At 47.9% G+C, this 22408-nt stretch overlaps 1 protein-coding gene across 8 annotated transcripts in view; it reads right to left on the reverse strand.

The window, feature by feature from the left end:
* The window catches only part of DOCK11 (dedicator of cytokinesis 11), a 132138-nt gene that overhangs the window by 86410 nt on the left and 23320 nt on the right, over window positions 1–22408 (reverse strand). For 7 of the 8 annotated variants that reach the window (XM_078854289.1, XM_078854285.1, XM_078854286.1 and 4 more), the window contains exons 2-4: window positions 5268–5384; window positions 4930–5019; window positions 1126–1208 (exon numbers count right to left, since the gene is read on the reverse strand). In XM_078854289.1, the coding sequence (XP_078710415.1) occupies window positions 1126–1208; window positions 4930–5019; window positions 5268–5384 (290 nt within the window). Of the gene's footprint in view, window positions 1–1125; window positions 1209–4929; window positions 5020–5267; window positions 5385–11304; window positions 11621–22408 lie in introns of those variants that run through there. The other variant, XM_078854290.1, reaches the window with a different exon arrangement.

Here is a 22408-nt window from a genome sequence, read left to right on the forward strand (position 1 = left end):
CCCCACCCAGCACATAACCACCCATCCATCAGACATGCACGTGCTTGTCTGAAGATGGAGGCACAAAATGAGATTAGCCTTTGGCTGGAATAACACAAGGGCTGGCATTTTAATGCACAAAGCTCTCTTCAGCATTGCCAGTGTTGATGGCAATATTCTTATTCCCACAGGACTGGGATTTCCCCACCATGTTAGGCACAAGCAGGATTGACGTGAGCAAGGAATAATGCTGTATAGCGTGCTGTGACTGTCAGCATTCAGAGACAATGGGATTCCTGATTCGGGATGAGCAGTCTGTGCTGAAGCTACTTATTCTGCCACATGCCCTGAATTTAGGCTCTTCCTGTCATATCCGCTGATGGAAGGAGGATGTTTGCACATTGACAGATACAATGTGAACAAACCCCTGTAGTATCTCCTGCAGTTCCTTGATACAGTCTGAGTGACACAGGCCTCTGGCTTGCAAACCCTAAATAAAGGGCAAGTAAATCTCATGAGAAGATACGGGGGTGGGGCAAACATCAGGGAACAGAAAATATTAGTGGCTTGTTGGATCAATAACAATATTTCATAAGAGCGGCCAGACTGGGTCAGACCAATGGTATCCTGTCTTCTAACAGCCAGGTGCTTCAGAGGGAACGAACAGAACAGGACAATTATGGAGTGATCCATAATGTTGTCCAGTCCCAGCTTCTGGCAGTCAGAGACTAGGGATATCCAGAGCATGGGTTTGCGTCCCTGACTGTCTTGGACAATAGCCAGTGATGGACCTATCCTCCATTAATTTATCTCGTTCCTTTTTGAACCCAGTTATACTTTTGTCCTTCACAACATCCCTTGGCAATAAGTTCCACAGGTTAACTGTGCATTGTGTGAAGAAGTGCTTTCTTTTGTTTTAAACCTGCTGCCTCGTAATTTCAGTGGGTGACCCCTGGCTCTTGTGATAGGTGAAGGGATAAATAACATTTCCCTGTTCACTTTCTCCACACCACTCACAATTTTATAGACCTCTATCATTTCCCCTTGAGTCATCTCTTTTCTAAGCTGAAACTTAGACCTGATCATACCACAGTCTAGCAAGGTTATTAAGACTTCCTAGTATCCCAGAAGAGAAAGATCACTTACCATGGCAACATCCGGAAGTCACCCGAGTATTCTTCATATTTATAGTTCACCACATGCCAGTCTGAGTGGTACGTTTTAATGCACTGCGAGGAGAATGATGCATGTTCTGTGAAATCACAGCACGCTAAGCAAAACCACGCACAACGCTTAAGAATGAAGAGTTACTAGTCAGACGCTGGGTCTGGCATTAAGGTAACAAGCATACACAATAGGTTGGACAAAGACTTTGTGGAGTTGTTTCATTTATCCTGGACTGGGGAAACTAAACAACACAGCATTCCTTTGAGACCTAGATACACATGTGAGGATCCCCTGGGGGACTAACTTGAAGGGGAAAGGAGTCCAGGAGAGCTGGCTGTATTTCAAGGAATCCCTGTTGAGGTTACAGGGACAAACCATCCCGATGAGTCGAAAGAATAGTAAATATGGCAGGCGACCAGCTTGGCTTAATGGTGAAATCCTAGCGGATCTTAAACATAAAAAAGAAGCTTACAAGAAGTGGAAGGTTGGACATATGACCAGGGAAGAGTATAAAAATATTGCTCGGGCATGTAGGAATGTTATCAGGAGGGCCAAATCGCACCTGGAGCTGCAGCTAGCCAGAGATGTCAAGAGTAACAAGAAGGGTTTCTTCAGGTATGTTGGCAACAAGAAGAAAGCCAAGGAATGTGTGGGCCCCTTACTGAATGAGGGAGGCAACCTAGTGACAGAGGATGTGGAAAAAGCTAATGTACTCAATGCTTTTTTTGCCTCTGTTTTCACTAACAAGGTCAGCTCCCAGACTGCTGCGCTGGGCATCACAAAATGCGGAAGAGATGGCCAGCCCTCTGTGGAGAAAGAGGTGGTTAGGGACTATTTAGAAAAGCTGGACGAGCACAAGTCCATGGGGCTGGACGAGTTGCATCCGAGAGTGCTGAAGGAATTGGCGGCTGTGATTGCAGAGCCATTGGCCATTATCTTTGAAAACTCGTGGCGAACCGGGGAAGTCCCGGATGACTGGAAAAAGGCTAATGTAGTACCAATCTTTAAAAAAGGGAAGAAGGAGGATCCTGGGAACTACAGGCCAGTCAGCCTCACCTCAGTCCCTGGAAAAATCATGGAGCAGGTCCTCAAAGAATCAATCCTGAAGTACTTGCATGAGAGGAAAGTGATCAGGAACAGCCAGCATGGATTCACCAAGGGAAGGTCACGCCTGACTAATCTAATCGCCTTTTATGATGAGATTACTGGTTCTGTGAATGAAGGGAAAGCAGTGGATGTATTGTTTCTTGACTTTAGCAAAGCTTTTGACACGGTCTCCCACAGTATTCTTGTCAGCAAGTTAAGGAAGTATGGGCTGGATGAATGCACTATAAGGTGGGTAGAAAGCTGGCTAGATTGTCGGGCTCAACGGGTAGTGATCAATGGCTCCATGTCTAGTTGGCAGCCGGTATCAAGTGGAGTGCCCCAAGGGTCGGTCCTGGGGCCGGTTTTGTTCAATATCTTCATAAATGATCTGGAGGATGGTGTGGATTGCACTCTCAGCAAATTTGCGGATGATACTAAACTGGGAGGAGTGGTAGATACGCTGGAGGGGAGGGATAGGATACAGAAGGACCTAGACAAATTGGAGGATTGGGCCAAAAGAAATCTGATGAGGTTCAATAAGGATAAGTGCAGGGTCCTGCACTTAGGACGGAAGAACCCAATGCACAGCTACAGACTAGGGACCGAATGGCTAGGCAGCAGTTCTGCGGAAAAGGACCTAGGGGTGACAGTGGACGAGAAGCTGGATATGAGTCAGCAGTGTGCCCTTGTTGCCAAGAAGGCCAATGGCATTTTGGGATGTATAAGTAGGGGCATAGCGAGCAGATCGAGGGACGTGATCGTTCCCCTCTATTCGACATTGGTGAGGCCTCATCTGGAGTACTGTGTCCAGTTTTGGGCCCCACACTTCAAGAAGGATGTGGATAAATTGGAGAGAGTCCAGCGAAGGGCAACAAAAATGATTAGGGGACTGGAACACATGAGTTATGAGGAGAGGCTGAGGGAGCTGGGATTGTTTAGCCTGCAGAAGAGAAGAATGAGGGGGGATTTGATAGCTGCTTTCAACTACCTGAAAGGGGGTTCCAAAGAGGATGGCTCTAGACTGTTCTCAATGGTAGCAGATGACAGAACGAGGAGTAATGGTCTCAAGTTGCAGTGGGGGAGGTTTAGATTGGATATTAGGAAAAACTTTTTCACTAAGAGGGTGGTGAAACACTGGAATGCGTTACCTAGGGAGGTGGTAGAATCTCCTTCCTTAGAGGTTTTTAAGGTCAGGCTTGACAAAGCCCTGGCTGGGATGATTTAACTGGGAATTGGTTCTGCTTCGAGCAGGGGGTTGGACTAGATGACCTTCTGGGGTCCCTTCCAACCCTGATATTCTATGATTCTATGATGGCTGCTTCCAGAGCATCCCCTCCTGGGCTCAGGGTGAATCTGCAAGAGGCCCCCTGCCTCAATTTCTCTATTCCAAGGGGCCGGTCACCTGCACACATTCTCCACCATGTCACAAGCCTTCCATGGGCTGCCCTCCTGTGGCAGACCATGGCACGACCGGTGCAGTCACCTCACTAGTCCTCAGCCCAGTCCCTCTAGCTGGGAGGCTCCTCCGCCCTATTTCTGTCCCGGGTTTGCTTCTAGCTCTTGGCCGGAGACATCGACAGGCTCAGCCCTCCACCACTCCCCGGCCTGCAGCCCTCTCTGGCCCTCTGGCTTCAGCTCTCTCGCTCGGAGAGCCGCCAGGCATCTCCCTCTGCTGCTCCAAGTATCCAGCCCTTTCTGGCCAGCGGAGATTTGTGGGTGACCCATGACTGCCTCCTCCTCTGACCGGCCAGATCCACAGCTTGACGAGGGACCTCTCGCCGCTCCCTCCTTCTGGGGCGTCCCCTCCCCGAGGCGCTCCATCCTGCTTGGCTCCTTCTCTGAGCTCGCGGCCCCTGGACTCTCCCTCGCCTCTGGACCCTCTCCCATTTCATACTCCCCAGGGCAGCCCCACCCTCCTCACTAAACCAAACGAGGTGCGCCTGGCCTGGACAGGAGAGTTGCCGAGTTACAAGGCACACAGAGCCTCTCTCCAGCTGCCCGGGTGCTGGAACCTGCGCTTGCCGAGGCCGCGGCCGTCAGACCTGGCCAGTGCGGCTGAACGCCCAGCCTGGTGCACTGATTTTCAGAGCACGCCGAGCACCTGCCTCTGAGAGAGTCAGGCTCCTTTAAAGGGGTCTCAAAACAGTCACCCACCAATGGCACCTCTGCCGGGGTTCCCCCTTGACCCCCACGCTGGCCGCGCGGGAGCTGGGCTCCCCACCCGTCCCCACCTGCAGCTGCCCAGGAACCACTCTCAAGGGCACAGCTGCCGCGGCCAAGGGGAGCCCCCGCCGGGTCCTTTTCCATTTGGTGCTGCTGAGAGCAGCTGCTCTCGGGTGTCTCCCTTCCCCCGTCTCGCTCCTGCCGGCGCACACACAGGAGCCTCTCCAGCGGCTCGGAGGCACCACAGGCAGAAGCAGTGAAGCCTCTGCCTTCCCCTCCCCCCCTTAAGGCCGTGGGGGTGCGTACTGCACCCCACAGAGCTGGGGGCAGCAGGTGGCTCATAAACTGCTTCTGCCAGATAGAAAACAAGAGCTGTTACTCCAGGCCTGAAGTTACAGCTCCCCTGCATCACAGACGAGGCCAGCAAAGCAACTTGCAGCCTTATCTGCCATTAGCTGCAGAGCCGCCTGGAGATTATTTCCCCTGAAGGACAAGGAGCTGCAACGCTGCATGTCAAAGGCCTTTGCACCCTACCTCTCTGACAAAGAGACTCTGAGCCTTCCTTTGGGCGTCTTCTGGCACCGTAGACTGGACAGTCCTCTGCTGGCGACCTATCACCGAGATCTGCGGGGAGGGAGGGAATAGAAAAAGAGATTTCATAGTTAATTGGGCCCTTATAAATTTTCAGTGAAAATAATAAATACTCTGGGCCTGATTCAAGGTCTGGTCACTCCCATTTGACCTGGTTGTAAGGCCTTTGAAATCAATGTAGAAGTGGACACTGAAATCAAAGGGGGTTCCCCAGCATGGGAGTGGGTCAGTGGAGGAATGGATTAGGCCTTATATGTGAGAAGGAGCCAACACAAACTCACAGACACATCTTCCATCGGAAACATGAGCAGATCACGGAGAGGATCGCTGTAGATCTGGGCTTTCCTTTGCTGGACCACATTCTCGTAGTCCAGGGGTTCAATCACTTTGGTTTTTTCCTGAAGGAAAATAAAAGCAGAATAACAAAAGAGATAGTGAACAAAAATTGCAAATGTTGTACCTGAGACACTCAACCAAGAACTGAGATTCACTTCCCCAACACGAGTCATCAGTTCCACTTCTGCCCGAGGTTGGGTGCTACCGAATCTGGGTTACGCCAGGAGCCCTTTTCAAATCACATTAGTGACTTACAGCAATCTGCGCTTCCACAGCAATGTTCACCTGAGGATTTCAAAGCCTGGTACCAGGGAATTACTCATTACATCAGCCTTACAATCCTCCTGCCGTGTAGGTGAACATTACTATGCACATCCTCCAGGGTGAATCAGAGGTTCAGTGACATGCCCATGGTCACAAAACTGCCTACAGAAAGAACAATCATCCTGATGGCTTTAAGCACTAGGCGCCCCGGTTCACACTCCCTCTCTCCCTTTAGCGTGGAAAACAAGCTGCCTGGACAGGTTAGCGGTCGTGCTTTTACAGCCCCTGCAAGGCACGGTACGTACCATTAGGAGTAGCTCACCTGCACTAGTCGAACCCCGCTGCAATGAGACCCCAACACTCAGCGTCGCTTGAGCCTTCCCTGTTTGAGGCTTGTTATGTGATGTGAACTGACAAGGTTTACGGGGCCTCGGGAAGCCTGCCATTCGCCAAGACGAAAGCAAACCAGCTGTTCCGAGCTCTGACTAGGAATCTTGCAGGATGGAAAGGAAGATCAACTCAATAATCCCTTTCAACACTTGAAACCTGAACGCCTAGCAATAAATCACGCCTCCAGGCCCACTGCCAGGCGAGAGTTTGTGGCAAGAACGATCGTAAACTCTCCAGGCCTGATTTTGCTTTCACTTCAAACGCGGGCTCGCCTACGTTCCAGGCACGAGACCAGCAGAGCTACACCATGGCAGCTGCGCCATCATAGTGCCGGCCCCCGCTACAGCGACGGAGGGGGCTTTTCGTTCCACCCCCTGAGAGGGAGCAGCGAGGTCGAAAGAATAATTCTCCCATTGACCTAGCAGTGTCTACACCAGGCCTTACTTTGGCTTAACTATAAGGCTGTGAATTTTTCACAGCTCTGAGCAATGTGGCTAAGGTTTAGGTGAAGACCTGGGCTATGGTAAACCAGGAGTAACTCCACTGAAATCCATGGGGGTCACACTGGGTAAAACTGGGGAGAGAGCCCAGTCAAGCCCTTTATAAGTCATTGATAAACATCTCTCGCTAGCAATGACTGTTCCACCTTTTTCCATACAGATCTGCCCATCGCCGAATTGATAACAGCTGCATATTTGATCATACGGAGGTGTCATCACATACATACTACGTTACTCTATCAGAAGATACAGCTTTACAATTTACTGCCTGCCACGGAAGGCCATTCCTTTTTTTTTTCCTTCCCAATTATTGCTGTTGCTGAAGAGAAAAACCAAATTATTATGTTATCCTTGGCAAGGTGCTTTTATCCGACCCCTTTGGGAGTCGGCATGCGTTAGCCCACAGCACTGCTGCGAAGGTATTGTAAAACCACTATGCTATTCGCTGCTTTTCCTTTAGCCAGATTAGAGAGCACCAAAAATGAACAAAGGCTAAAAAAAGGGGGACAAAAAAAAAAGCAACGAACAGGAAAATTTACTCCAGGTCCAGCCCAGACTTTGGATTTCAGAAGCAATTATCAGACGCTTATCACAAGAGCTATGAAAATTAAACTTTAGACCAAATTCTTTTCAAAGGTTATAGACGTTGGGGAAGGATCACACTGAATGGAAAAATGAACTTCAGTCTATTAGCCTGGCCCTGTTGGGGAGTTAGGAGAAAAGTGTAACACTAAACAGCCCCTCCACAGAGGCTGTTTAATCCGTCTCCGCAGAGATTTTGATTACGTTTCACTCTGGAACCGGAGATAACCCACGTCACAAGAGTAGCATGTTCAGGTGAAGCAGCAACATACTATTTTTAACCACCAGTAAACTTTGCTCCAGACTCATGGGCATGTTTTGGTTGTGGCCCACTTTCATGTAATTAAATATTAAGCCACCATCCCATCCTACAGGAAAGTATCCCACTGAGGTTCAAGGCAGTTTCTCTTAAGCCAGGCATAGAGGGTCAGGCCCAAGAGAAGAACTGTTATAAAGAATGAGAAGTGAAGCATTCAGCAGCTTATATTTTGCAGGTGACCATCAAAATTCCAGCAACTGCCCTGTGCAAAAGCCTCACAGATAACAGCTTCTGCTTCAGAGACAAATGGCCTCAGCACGAGGGGCTCCTAGCACCCACAACTCCCCATTTCGCTTTCAAACACAGAACTGTGGGTGCTGAGCACAACACAGGATCAGACCCAAATGCATTTCTGAACAGCCGGGCAGAACACACTGAGAATGCTACACAAGTAGCAGGACTGACAACCCCAAATGTTAAACGAGCCAGGCCATAAAACATCAAGAGATTGGCTTAAATATTGAGAGTTTTTTTTAAAAAATCATACATAATAAGTTCTTTTTCTTGGCTTTCTGGTTTCTGAATCTTTAGAGTGTGCTGGGGTCGTATTTTCAAGCTTTCTTCTACAACCATACAGGCTAGAGACTGACTTTTTTTTTTTTAAATGAACACAGAGTCTCACGCAATCACAGGACTCCAGCAGCTGGGGATTTAAGGAAAACACCATCGATAGTGAAAGTTGGCAACACTGTGTTGACATTTGGCAATCAGTCAGAGGCCCCAGAACTGGCTGGCTGGCTACGAACTACCTCGAAGAGTCTCTCTGGAAACACTGCTTTTGAGAAACAGGAACACCAGCCATATCAGATGGACTGTCCCAGATCAGATCCTTGGCACCCGCCAGCGAGCACTTGATGGGACTCAGAATGGAAGTGGGGTGCAACGGCGGCTTTAAATGAAACTTGTGCTCGCACGATCCTGGGACCACCCTGTGCAGCACGAGCTAGAGCCTCCTGAAGGATGGGAACTTTAACTCTCTCCTCACACCCATTTGGGCCTGATCCCAGGAGACCCTTAGCACACCCTGACATTTGCCGCACTCCCTCAAGAGCTGCACCCTTGCCAGAGGGCACTCAGCCCTTGGGATGGTGGAGACCTCAACAAGTCCAGGCACGTCACACCCCCAAATGCTCGCATTTCACCTGCGGTTTGACTCTCCCGATCTCACACACGCTGTGGCAGGAGGACATTGATAGGCTCCTCGTAGACATAGCTGTGTCTTTACTTGTGCTTCCTAGTGCAGCAATCCCCACTTGCGCAGGGTTTGGCATTCTCCAAATTCTTACGGAGAATTAATCTGCAGAAATTCAAGGATTTGCTTGAAAATTAAAACCCTGCCATTGCTCTCCATACAAAGTCATTACAAGCAGTTGCCAGGACACAGTCATGTTACGTATTATGTAATCACTGTAAACCATGGTATCCTGATTCCATTTGGCAGACCGATCTAATGAAATGTAATAGTGGGTTAACATCGTTACATGCCATTATTTGTTCTTTAAAATAAACATGCTCATATTAAGATTTGGGGGTGGGGATGTTAAAAAAACCGAGAGTGATGCCACGACAGGATGATACCCAGCTAAAGCAAACACCCAAGGCTCTAAGGAGACAGCACTGAAGTATCCAGTAGCATTATACCTGAGGGAGTGATCAGGCCAAACGCTGCCCTGGGGTCCATGCAGGGTTTTGTCCCCATGTCCATAAGGCAGCAGCCACATTAGTAACAAAAGGCCAACTTCTGCCATCTTTACCCAAGCAAAGGGTACTCCTACTGATGTCAAGGGAAATTTTGTCTGATTAAGGACTGATGAAGTTGAGCCAGAATTCCCTCCTGCTCCTCTCCTGACCAGCTGCACAGTTGTTTTTGGCCTCCCTCTATGGTGGGAGGAGAGGCTGCCTAGCTGGCTGTCTCTTTTGGTTCTCATACTGCACCCATCTTCATGGTTCCTGAGATCCCATTTTCATTTCTGCCCTGCGACACCCGAGGATTTCCTTCTCTGGCATCTCATGGAGTTGCACCTGCTGATGCTATGACAGAATTCGGCTTTACGCCTTAGAATATAGTTTTGTTTCAGTACATACATCTGATCTGTTAGGCCTGGTCTACACTACAAGTTTATGTCAGATTTAGCAGTGTTAAATCCGAATTAACCCTGCACCCGTCCACACAATGAAGCCATTTTCTCAACACAAAGGGCTCTTAAAACCGATTTCTGTACTCCTCCCCAACGAAGGGATTAGCACTGAAATCAACATTGCCATTTTGAATTAGTGTTAGTGTGGATGCAATTTGAAGGTATTGGCCTCCGGGAACTATCCCACAGTGCACCATTGTGACCGTTCTGGACAGCACTCTGAACTCGGATGCACTGGCCAGGTGTGCAGGAAAAGCCCTGGGAACTTTTGAATATCACTTCCTGTTTGGTCAGGCGAGCTCATCAGCAGAGGTGACCATGCAGTCCCAGAATCGAAAAAGAGCTCCAGCCTGGACCGAACGGGAGGTACTGGATCTGATCACTGTATGGAGAGAGGAATCCATGCCATCAGAACTACGTTCCAAAAGATGAAATGCCAAAACATTTCAAAAAATCTCAGAGGCCATGAGGGACAGAGGCTACATCAGGGATGCAACGCAGTGCCGCCTGAAACTTAAGGAGCTCAGACAAGTGTACCAGAAAACCAAAGAATCAAACAGACGCTCCGGGACAGAGCCCCAGACATTCCACTTCTACGCTGAGCTGCATGCAATTCTAGGGGGGGCCCACAACCACTATCTCACCCCTGTCCGTGGATTCTGAGGATGGGATACTCTCCGCCATGGCTGAGGATTTGCAGATGGGGAAGATGAGGAGGAGCAGCAGCAGCTTGGGGAGAGCGCACAGCACACTGTTCTCCCCGACGGCCAGGATCTTTTTTTTATCACCTGGACTGAAATACCCTCCCAACCCAACGAAGCCGGAGAAGGGAGCTCTGGTGACTGTACCTTTTTAAATATAATACATGTTATAAAAGCAAGTGTTTTGTTTAATGATTAAGTAGCCCTGAGGACTTGAGATGCATTCGTGGCCAGTACAGCTACTGGAAAAGTCTGTTAACGTGTCTGGGGATGGAGCGGAAATCCTCCAGGGACATCTCCATGAAGGTCTCCTGGAGGTACTCAAAAAGCCTTTACAGAAGGTTTCTGGGGACAGCAGCCTTATTCCGTCCTCCATGGTAGGACACTTTACCACGCCATGCTAGTAGCAAGTAATCTGGTATCGTTACATGACAAAGCCTGGCAGTGTATGGTCCCGGTGTTTGCTGGCATTCACGCAACATCTGTTCTTTATCTCTCTGTGTTATCCTCAGGAGAGTGATATTGTCCATGGTAACCTGGTTGAAACAGGGGAATTTAATTAAGGGGACATTCAGAGGTGCCCGTTCCTACTGGGCTGTTTGCCTGTGGCTGAAAAGAAATCCTCCCCGCAGTTAGCCACATGGTGGGGGGGGGAGGCATTGATGCTAAGCTGTTCGCGTTTGGCTAGCAGGCACCTTCCCTAACACCAGCCAGGTGGTGGGGGGAGGGGAAAAGCAATCATCCCAGAGAAATGGAAGGGGGGAGGGGGTTATTTTGGTTTCTGCTGCTGCACCTTAACAGGAAAACTGCAGCACAAAATGGCCAACTCAACGTGCTTTGCTTGGTATGGGAAAGCAGGGGGCTGCTGTTATGAAGGTTGCAGAAGCCGAAAGACTATGGCTTAACATGGCTGCCTGCAAGCCGAATTCTGTTGCCCGGCCCTGCGTGTGTGATCTCTAACACCGAAGCCGCAGGCACTCAATATAAAAGATGCAAAATGCGACCATGTACCAAAATCACATGTGCTATGCAATGTGAATAGTGCTGTTCACCGTGAAAGAGTGTAGCCGTTGTTCTGTAAAATGTACCTTTTAAAATACTTCACTCCCTTTTTTTCTTCCAGCAGCTGCAAATGTTTCAAGCCTCCCTCCTCCGTCCCAGAGGCTCTCTCAGATAAGGCGGCGAAAAAAACGCACCCGCGATGAAGTGGTCTCTGAGCTCATGCAGTCGTCCGGCACCAACAGAGCTGTGTGGAGGGACACAATAGCAGAGTACAGGACAGTGGCCGATGAACTTGAGGAGAGGTGGCGGCAGGAAGATCAGGAGAGGAATGAGGCAACACTAGGGCTACTGCGGGATCAAACGGCGTCCGGTGGAGGTTCATGAATGGTGCAGGATCACAGGCTGCCACTGCAGCCCCTGCTTAACTGCCCTCCTTCCTCCCCAAGTTGCATGGGCTCCTCACCCAGATGCCCAAGAACGCGGGGGAGGCCGGGGGGGGGGAGGCTCCGGGCACCCAACCACTCCACACCACTGGACAGCCCAAGCAACGGAAGGTTGGCATTCAACAAGTTTTGAAGTGGCCTTTTCCTTCCCTCCTACCCTCCTCCCACACCCCACCCGGGCTACCTTGTGAATTATCTCCCTATTTTTATAATCAATTAATAAAGAATACATGTTTTTTAAACGATAGTGACTTTATTTCCTTTGCAAGCAAGCTGTGATCAAAGCGGGGAGGGAGGGTGGCTTACAGGGAATTTAGAGGCAACCAAGGGGGTAGGTTTTCATCAAGGAGAAACAAACAAGTGTCACACAGTACCCTGGCCAGTCAAGAAACTGGTTTTCAAAGCTTCTCTGATGCGCAGCACTTCCTGCTGTGCTCTTCTAATTGCCCTGGTGTCTGGCTATGCGTATTCAACAGGCAGGCAATTTGCATCAACCTCCCACCCCGCCATAAACGTCTCCCCCTTACTCTCACAGATATTGTGGAACACACAGCAAGCAGCAATAACAATGGGATATTGGTTTCGCTGAGGTCTGAGCGAGTTAGTAAACTGCGCCAGCAACCCTTTAAATGTCCAAATGCACATTCTACCACCATTCTGCACTTGCTCAGCCTATAGTTGAACAGCTCCTTACTACTGTCCAGGGTGCCTGTGTACGGCTTCATGAGCCAGGGCATTAAGGGGTAGGCTGGGTCCCCAAGGATAACTATAGGCATTTCAACATCCCCAACACTTATTTTCTGGTCTAGGAAGTAAATCCCTTCCTGCAGCCGTTTAAACAGACCAGTGTTCCTGAAGACACGAACGTCATGAAACTTTCGCGGCCATCCCACGTTGATGTTGGTGAAACGTCCCTTGTGGTACGCTTGCAGCACTATAGAAAAGTACCCCTTGCGGTTTATGTACTCACCGGCTTGGTGCTCCAGAGCCAAGATAGGGATATGCGTTCCGTCTATGGCCCCACCACAGTTAGGGAATCCCATTGCAGCAAAGCCATCCACTATGACCCGCACATTTCCCAGGGTCACTACCCTTTGATTGCGTTGGCTACTTGCATCACAGCAGCCCCCACAGTAGATTTGCCCACTCCAAATTGATTACCAACTGACCGGTAGCTGTCTGGCGTTGCAAGCTTCCACAGGGCTATTGCCACTCGCTTCTCAACTGTGAGGGCTGCTCTCCTCTTGGTATTCTTGTGCTTCAGGGCAGGGGAAAGCAAGTCACAAAGTTCCATGAAAGTGCCCTTACGCATGTGAAAGTTTCGGAGCCACTGGGAATCATCCCAGACCTGCAACACTATGCGGTCCCACCACTCTGTGCATGTTTCCCGGGCCCAGAATTGGTGTTCCACGGCATGAGCCTGCCCCATTAACACCATGATCTCCAAATTGCGGGGGAACGCCGTTTTAGAAAAAAGCGTGTTCATGTCCTCATCACCGCGCTGCTGTCGCCTCCTTGCCTGGTTTTTCAGGTGCTGGTTCTGCATACATTGCACGATAATGCGCGAGGTGTTTACAATGGTCATAACTGCTGGGGTGAGCTGAACGGGCTCCATGCTTGCTGTGCTATGGTATCTGCTCCTGCTCGGGCAATCCAGGGAAAAGGGCGCGAAACGATTGTTTGCCGTTGCTCTGGCTGGGGCGAGGGAGGCGACTGACAACATGGCTTACAGGGTTGGCTTACAGGGAATTAAAATCAACAAAGGGGGTGGCTTTGCGAGAAACAGAATGGCCCCCTCAAGGATAGAACTCAAAACTTCAAGGATAGAACTCAAAACTGGGTTGAGCAGCCCATTGATTTCACAGAGGGAGGGAGGAAAATAGGAGTACAAAACAAATCTGGTCTATTTCTTGTTTTGAGCCACTTCATCTAGCTTTATACATCTTGCTGGCAGCAGACGGTGTAGTACGACCGCTAGCCATCGTCATCTCCTGGGTGCCCGGCAGAAGACGGTGCAGTAGGACTGCTGGCCATCATATTCTCCTGGCTGCTGATTGAAAGACAGTGCACTGCCGGTAGGACTGAATCACCATGAGACGAAACTTAAAAGGGAAATGACCTGGCTGAGCCACTCCCATGTTTGCCCAGGTGCCCTGACCTCACCGAGGTCGGCTAAAAGAGCACCCTGGACTACGGCGACGACGGCTACCAGTCATACTGCACTGTCTGCTGCCAAAAGGCAATAAACGATTGCTGTGTAGCAATGCAGTACAGCGTCTGCCAGCACCCAGCAGACATACGGTGACGGTGAGCTGAGCGGTGAGCTGAGCGGGCTCCATGCTTGCCGTGGTATGGCCTCTGCACAGGTAACTCAGGGAAAAAGGCACAAAACGATTGTCTGCTGTTGGTTTCACGGAGGGAAGCAGGGAGGGAGGGAAGGAAGGGGGTTGCCTGACGATATGTACCCAGAACCACCTGCGACAATGTTTTAGCCTTATCAGGCATTGGGATTTCTACCCAGAATTCAAATGGGCACCGGAGACTGCGGGAACTGTGGGTTAGCTACCCACAATGCAATGCTCCAGAAGTCAACAGTTGCCTCGGTACTGTGGACACACTCCGCTGACTACGTGCACTTAGAGCATTTGTGTGGGGACACACACAATCAACTGTATAAAAACATAAAAGCGCTTCCTACAAAACCGACTTCTATAAATTTGACCTAATTTCATAGTGTAGACATATCCTTAGCAAACAAAGGATACTTCCCAATAACTGCAACCAAAGAGGCAGAAATGCCATTTTGTGTAAGAAGAGTGCTGCGGCCCCGTTGCTTAAGCACAAAAAAGGAAGTGGTATCATATGATTAAAACTGAAATACCTTGATACGATTTGCATATTCTCCAACAATGCAATGTGCTGTGGAAAACGATTTTGCCAGCAGCGGTACTAGAAAATTAGTACACCATTCCCTTTATAAAACCAGGAAATATTAGAAAACTTATTTTTCTTTAACGTTTCTCTATGCGCTCACAAATTAAATACCCGATTATGCTATTTTAAGGATAAAATTGCTATTATTTAGGGTTTTTGTTTACTCATTTTTAACTAACTTCTATCAATAACATCTCATCAGCTTGAATATAAGGAGATATTATTTCCTTTTAACACCTGCAAATAACTCCAATTCACGTTACGAGAAGGTCCTTGTGTCCAGTAAGATGAAAACGGATCCTTCAATTTGTTCTTTTAGGGCTGTGGTCAAAAAGAATACTCAATAAATTCAGTAACCTAGGGCAGCTGTGCCAGTCTGTCTCCAGTGACACTAAAGTTTAAGATGTTAGCCTTGTTTTATATACATCGTAAAGCATGTTTTGCAGGGTATCAAATACTGGCTTTATACTGCCTTTTTTCCCCTTTATGAATGGGCTGCTGTTAACTTATATCATGTGTTGTAAACGAAAATGAGTTTCATTTTAATAATCAGACTTGTTAGGAATAAGGAAAGAATTTTAAATATCCAGCGTGAATCTCATTGTTTATTGCTCCTTATTTACTTTTTTGCATTTTCCCCACTGCGGACAACTGAAATCAAATAAGTGCTTTTCACATTGGTTTAAAGTTAGTTTAATTTTCAAGGGCTGCAATATCCCCCGGAGGTTTTCCATTTGATTAAACACAGCTGTTCCCACTCTGTTTTAAAAACAAAACAAACTCTGTCTCCAATTGGTTTTCACAAATTGTACATTTGGGGCCAAGCGAGGTTGACTATAAGGCTGTGAGAGGATGAACAATGCTCATTGCATAGGATGTCCCAACGTCTGGGGAAGGCTCAATCAGGAAGTAATTTGGGGTTAATTTTTAATGCAATAAGTAACAATGAGATCTTAAGTTTCCTACAGCACTTTAAAAAAAGATCCACCTTTCACTTCAAGCTTCCTCGAACTGGCATGTGCGCCAACAGAAAAACACCCCTCCCTCAACCTCAGGACCCGGTTCTGCAACCTGCTGAGTCAGACTTGCCAGCCCATCCCTGCAGGAGGCTACCACAGGAGCTACATGCTGTTTAAGCCCTAGTTTCCTGCCTTAAGTGGTGCCTGGCCTCATGTGGCTCGTCAGCAAGCAGGGAATTTCATGCCATGTGAATAGCGCACACAGGTTTTCATGTACGCTCTTTGAATCGCCGCCTCGGTGAGCTTTGGGTTGGCAATGGAGAGGCCCTGTGAGAAGCCGGTGTCTAACTGCCCCCACCTGATTTTCCATTCAGCGTTCTTTTCGTGCAGTAATGCCCGTGTGGATTAGCTCAAACATCTGAAACGGTGCCATCAAAATCGCTCTCTGGAAATGTGTGTGTCACCCTGCACACAACCCTCCACGAATTCCGCCAAGCTCCGGCAGGGTGCTGATGCCAGCAAAATCCTTCAGACGCAGACATGATGAGCCCACCAGACAAACTAGCAACTTGGAAAACAAGAGGTGCTTGCCAGAGAGCCTGTGCACTCTCGCAAGTGGGTAACTTCTGAGAATTACGCAGGCCGTGTTATACTGCACGAACCACAGCCACATGGAAGAGCTAATTCTGGAGACTTCCCAGGACGAGGCCCCGGGTCGGGTGCACAGTCGCAGGACAAGGAGCTCCATCACAGATGCATCACTGTGCAGATCCATCACTGTGCAGTTTCCCCTAGCGAGGCAGGGATCTGTGAAGCCACAGGGGCCGGTCAAAGTGCTACCAATGCCTCTGGTTTTAAAACATAAGAACGGCCAGACAGGGTCAGACCAAAGGTCCATCGAGCCCAGTATCCTGTCTGCTGACCGTGGCCAGTGAAGGTGCCCCAGAGGGAATGAACAGAACAGGGAATCATCAAGTGATCCATCCCCTGTTGCCCATTCCCACCTTCTGGCAAACAGAGGCTAGGGACATCCCAGCTAATAGCCACTGATGGACCTATCCTCCGTGAACTTATCTAGCTCTTTTTTGAACCCTGTTATAGTCTTGGTCTTCACAACGTCCTCTAGCAAAGAGTTCCACAGGTTGACTCTGCGTTGTGTGAAGAAATACTTCCCTTTCTTTGTTTTAAACATGCTGCCTATTAATTTCATTTGGTGGCCCCTAGTCCTTGTGTTAGTTTTATTACAAGTCTTGTGATAGCTTTTTGTAAGACCCTTGCTCCTGGAGTCATGTGATTATGTGAGAATCTCAGTTAACATTTGTTTAAAAAAAAACAAAACCAAAAAAACCAAAAAAAAAACAAAGGAAGTTACTAGCTTTCACAATTGCAGAGAAAAGATTGAAAATGGGACCCCCAAAAGCTCAAAAACAAGAAAGCAAATCAAAAGAACCTGATATTTATTGCTGTTAATGTCTCACGGTTTTCAAGCCATTCTCTCTGAATGCTTAGATTGGCAATGCTGATACCACAGCAACACTGTGGGGATGAAAGCCAACCCCACCTCCCACCCTTCCAGTCTTCCTCCCCCCCCAGCCCACGGCATCGGTGGTCCCAGGCTATCATGGCCTTCCACACTCACAGCAGTGTGATGAGAGTGAGGGGATGGGAGCTGAATTTGACTTCACGTACTTATGGCAAGAGCCCGCAGCCTTTACTCAGACGTCACTGCCTGAGCTGGGACTGAGCGCTGATGGCAGGAAGTGGCCCTGAATGTAGTCACTGGTTAGCATCCCCGGACAGCTCTCTTATTTCAGTCAAACAGAATGCACTGGGACAATGTGCCAAATACTTGCTAGTGATGGGCAGAAACATCCTAAAAGTCACTTTCCTGGCTTGCAGCTTTATATCCTGCATGCACAAAAATAGAGTCGGACTTTCTCTGAGCCAAGCTGCTTCCTGAACAAACCAGCCTTTAACACATGGCTCTGAACACGCAACAACATTTGCTGCAGTGCCAATTAAGGTAAATCAGTAACTCTGTTGCTAAACTCAAGTCTTGAGCCTGCATTCTCCTTCACACTTGGACCCCGTTCTACTGCTCCGGCAGTGGGGAAGACTGTAATTCATGTCCACCTTAAGAGTCTGTCACACTGCAGAAGCAGTGTAACGGGGCTGCAGGGATGCACTTTGAGTGAGAGTTTCTAGAGCACATCCCAGCATGGGCATCTTTAAAGGAACTGGTATCAACTGAATTATAAAGACTTCAAGGTCTAAACATGAACCCAAGCCCTTCTTACAAGAGACTTTTACACCTGTACAGCACTAGCAATTGGTGTTACCGAGCTCCTAAAAATAACCCAGCGTTTCCTCCGCTCTTCTGCGCTAAGGGGCCTCTTCGGATTTTAATTACGTTCAACAAAGCATCTGATGTAACTTACACCCTCTTATTTATAGCATCAGGATGGCAGGGTTCCCCCTGAGGCTCTGGCCTGCAAGGAGGGTTCAGGGAGAGTTGAGGACACCCAGCACCTTTCAGGAACAGACCTTCAGCTGCATGCGGGGAAACTTCACAGACCTACGGATCTGAGCTCTTAACCACCTAGTCCAGCCACTGACTAGGGTGACCAGATGTCCCAATTTTACAGGGACAGTCCCGATTTTGGGGTTTCTCTCTTATATAGGCTCCTATTACCCCCACACCCATCCCAGGTTTTCACACTTGCTGTCTGGTCACCCTACCACCAACAAGTGCAAAATACTCACAAGGGTTTGCCAGGCTGGGCCTTTCAGTACCCAGAGCCAAAGGTGTTTTCCATTCCTTTTTTTCAAAGATGTGAGAAGTGTGATCCCTTAACCAGCAGACTCTGCAATGCCCAGCCAGGCAGGGAGGTCGGAGAGGGGGTTAGGGCTTTCTAGTTTTCTCTCAAGGCTCTCAATCACCTAAAGCCTGAATGGAAGCTGCCCACTCACATGCATGAAATAGACACAAAATCACAGTGTCTGAGGTCAGTTTACATTTTTTCAGTGAAGGATAGCACCACATAATTTTCAAGGGCATCAAATCACTCTCCATCCAGTCCTCCCTGTATCAGCTGCAGCCTGCATTGGCCCAGGAACCCATACTGCTGAATAACTCCACTGGGTTACATGGCAGAGACACATCACATTAGTTTTACTTATCACCAAAACACAACCCAGCTGGCTGCCACAAGCCATAAGATGATTTAGAGCAATGTCTTCAAAGTGAAACTGAAAGATGCAGGTCAAGTCTTTGTAAACAAACTTGACTGTTAGCCCACAGCACAGCTATGATCCAGGAGAACCTGAATTCCTCGGTTACAAGATGTCACCCAGTTAGAGAGAAGTATTTTTATGTACCTGATGCAAATTATAACTGCAATCTGGTAGGTTGGCAAGACAGACATCAAAAATATATCTTTGCTCTCCGGCATGTATCAAAGAGTGCTGATCTAACAGGGCTGGAGACGAAGCTTTTTAAGCCCTGAAAGAAGATTTCAAAAGTCTTTGTTTTGTTGCTGAGCTCTGTTAAACTGCAGACCACAGACACCTCCTGGTGTAAATGTTTCCGCCCCTTGCTATTACATCCGCAGATGGCACCAACAGAATTGTGACAGAAGAGGAGAAGCAATTGCATTAAAGCGATTTACAATTAGAAGCCGACTCCCGACACTGTAGCACAAAGGAGCTTGGCTACCTCGGCAACAAAATCACTATCTTCTTCCAGGGAGAATCAAGACAGTCCCACCGAAAGAGAGAGGTGGGTCACAGTCAGAGATATGGCAGGTGTTGACACTGGGCTGCATTAAATTTACAAGCTAACACACATTGCTCCATGGAGTAACATTTCCCAACCCGGTTACAACACTCATTCTGTACAGATTATGAGGTGAAGCATCCTCCCATTAAAGAGTCTGGTCCCACACCAAAGCCTCCATCAAGCAGAGCAAAGCAAACCATAAAGCTCAGCAATTTTCTACCTCAGTGACTCCACTGGTGGCAAAGAAATTCAGTGCTGATCTCTCTTTGCCATGTGAGGAATCAGGGCTGCCTATGGGGAATAGTGCCAAACTAGGTCAGCAGCAGAAATCTGGAGCTTCTCCATAGGAGAAGATGAAGCAGTCTCTGGTCACTGTCCTTTTGCACAATGCTGAGCAAATTGCTCCTGGCTAACAGACACTGACAGAGGATAATTTTAAGCTCTGATGAAAAATACAAGGGCCTGTATCCCCTTATTACAGCAGGGTCGATAGGACTGCTTTGGGTTCACACGTCTCTCCTCACCTTCACCTGGAGGCCACGTGCTGAAGCTCGCAAGGGGAAGATCAACACAGAGGCATCCTGCATTAGTACTTCCCGGGGTAGCGTGTTTGGCCAGCTAGAGGGAGTGTGAGCATCATGCTCACAGACACAGGGCGAGAGGTAACACGTGGGGGGCAGCAGGGAGGTGGTCTCAAGGGATATGTCTGGACAGACAGGATGTGTGTTTCTCAGTCAAGTTAGCTTAACCCTCCTGAGAGCCGCACTGAATCCAGACCAGCGCGTCTGAAGCCACGTGACTGTAACCCAGCAGTCTGTGTGCACTCCAGGACCCTCTCTGTGCCAAGCCAAGGGGGTGAATTGTTACAGCCCCCAACTACAGAGCCTTGACTCTTCTGCTCTAGCAGCTCCTGCTTTTAGCTCAGGAGGGCCTCGGTGTGTCGTCCAAAATGGTGGCCACCATATTAGAGCCTAGGAATCCCCCTAGGGAACAATGTGGCTTCCAATACGCTAGCCTGCACCTTGACAGGACCTTCAGCTGCATTACTCCATTGAAACACAAACTCGGTTTGCCCAGCCAGGCAGGCTCTGCCTTTGGTTGGGTGCAGATACAAAGAGCGAGAAAGCACGGAAAATAACCCGAAGGCAAAGCTGCTCTGTCTCTGCACGGAACCTGCCTTCACCTGTACGGCTGCCCAAACCCTATTTAGCTAGAGCCACGTACAGACACCCGAACATGAAGTGTATGGGCCCCAGGGTGTGTACAGCCATGGGGAACAGTCACAGAGGACTCAAGGAAACAGGTAAGTGAATGACTGATACATCCAGGGGACAGACTGAGGGACTCCGGAGGCTGACGAGGAGTCAGACAAAGAGACCTGTCCTGTATCCATTTGCAAAATCGATGGAATTCTTTACACCTCTTTTCAGAACAAGGTCTTTGGCACACTTTCTCTAAAAAGAAAATAGTACTTTTTTAAATGCCACCAGCCCAACCTTCATGAGCTTCCCTATAACGATAATTGGAGAGTTCATGGGATTGAGGACAGGAAAGGAGAGTTCCATTTCCAGGCCAGTACAACAATCTCTCTCCAATGGCCTCCTTTCTGCACCTGCTGAATTTCTTACAAACACATGTTTCTATTAATAGAAACATACCCCAATGGCTTCTTTCCTAGTATCCCTTTTCTTCCAAATCACCCCAGATGGTGAATAAAGTTACAGCATTGTACATAAGTTGCAGAAAAGATTGTTTCACAAAGGTTTGAGGGTTTTCAAAATAGTACATTAAGGGAACAAATATAACATTCTTTCACATCATCAGTCATGTCACAGTGGCTCGCATTTAAAAACAAACAAACCCAGAAGAGTAATTGTCCATCACCCGCTTGCAGTAGTAACACACAGACCAAAAAGCTGTTTTTACTTTGCCATTAATCAATTCCAGCAGTCTGTTTAGACAGCATATGAAAGGCTCACCAGTAACCATCAACTCACATTTCCTGCTCCAGAACGGAAGTTCGTTATTCTCAACCCACACCCCCAGTGTAGGAACTAGACTAGATTAGACTTTCACTTCTTGATGGACAAATGCCAACCGATTAACATGGACATTATTTTTCAGTAGATGATCCTTCCCCTACTACAGTCAACCTTGACTGCAGCTTCTTCTCCAAACCTTGCACTAAAAATCTTTTGTTTATGGATGAGCCTGTGAACAAGAGATGTCACGTTTTCTCACTGTGACTTGATGAAGAAATATCTGAAATGAGACTCAACTAAACACATCCATTCATTGCATACACACACACACACGAGAGAGAGAGACGGCATCCTGAACAGAGACACCAATAATCTGAATATTAAGAGTGGCAGCTGGACAAAAGAGGGGAAACAACACAGATCACATACAAATCTAAAAATATGCATCAGGATATGCAATTGTTGCTCACAAAAACTTGATCAGTCAATCAGCTTTTACAGTATATCTACTTTCTCTTTTCTCTATTGTAACTCCGTAATGCATTGATTTATGTATGAAATCATTTCTAGGGAGCATCTCATAAAGCCTTGCAAACCCAGTGCAAACTAAATTTTAAAATAGATCCCAAAGGACCAACTAGATGAAAAATATAGAAAACATGAGGCAGAAGTTGAGGAACAGATTGAAAAGGGTGCATTTTTATATATTATATATGACAACATATAATTAAGCATTTTGGACCGACTAACCGCAGTGGCCCAGTCAGTGATGCTCAAGAAAGAACAGGCGTATGCATGTATAATTCAAAACCACTGTGAGTGTAACTTGCAACCTCGAATTTCAGAAGGGGAACAACTTCCGAGAGAGGTAACTAACCTGGATACATAAGCATATAAAAACCAGACATCACAACTCAGCTTTTGTTTACACAATTTGTTTGTGAAAGGAAGAGTTTACACTGAATCGAGATCCGAGGAAATCTACCTTTAAACAAGTACACTATGGAAATGTGAGGCATTTTTAAGTAAATAATTATAACAGAAGAAAAGTATCTCCAGCACCAAACATTTAGAAATACTGAATTAGGCTCCCC

The sequence above is a fragment of the Lepidochelys kempii genome, chromosome 9, assembly GCF_965140285.1.
Source record: "Lepidochelys kempii isolate rLepKem1 chromosome 9, rLepKem1.hap1, whole genome shotgun sequence".
Lineage (NCBI taxonomy): Eukaryota > Metazoa > Chordata > Testudines > Cheloniidae > Lepidochelys > Lepidochelys kempii.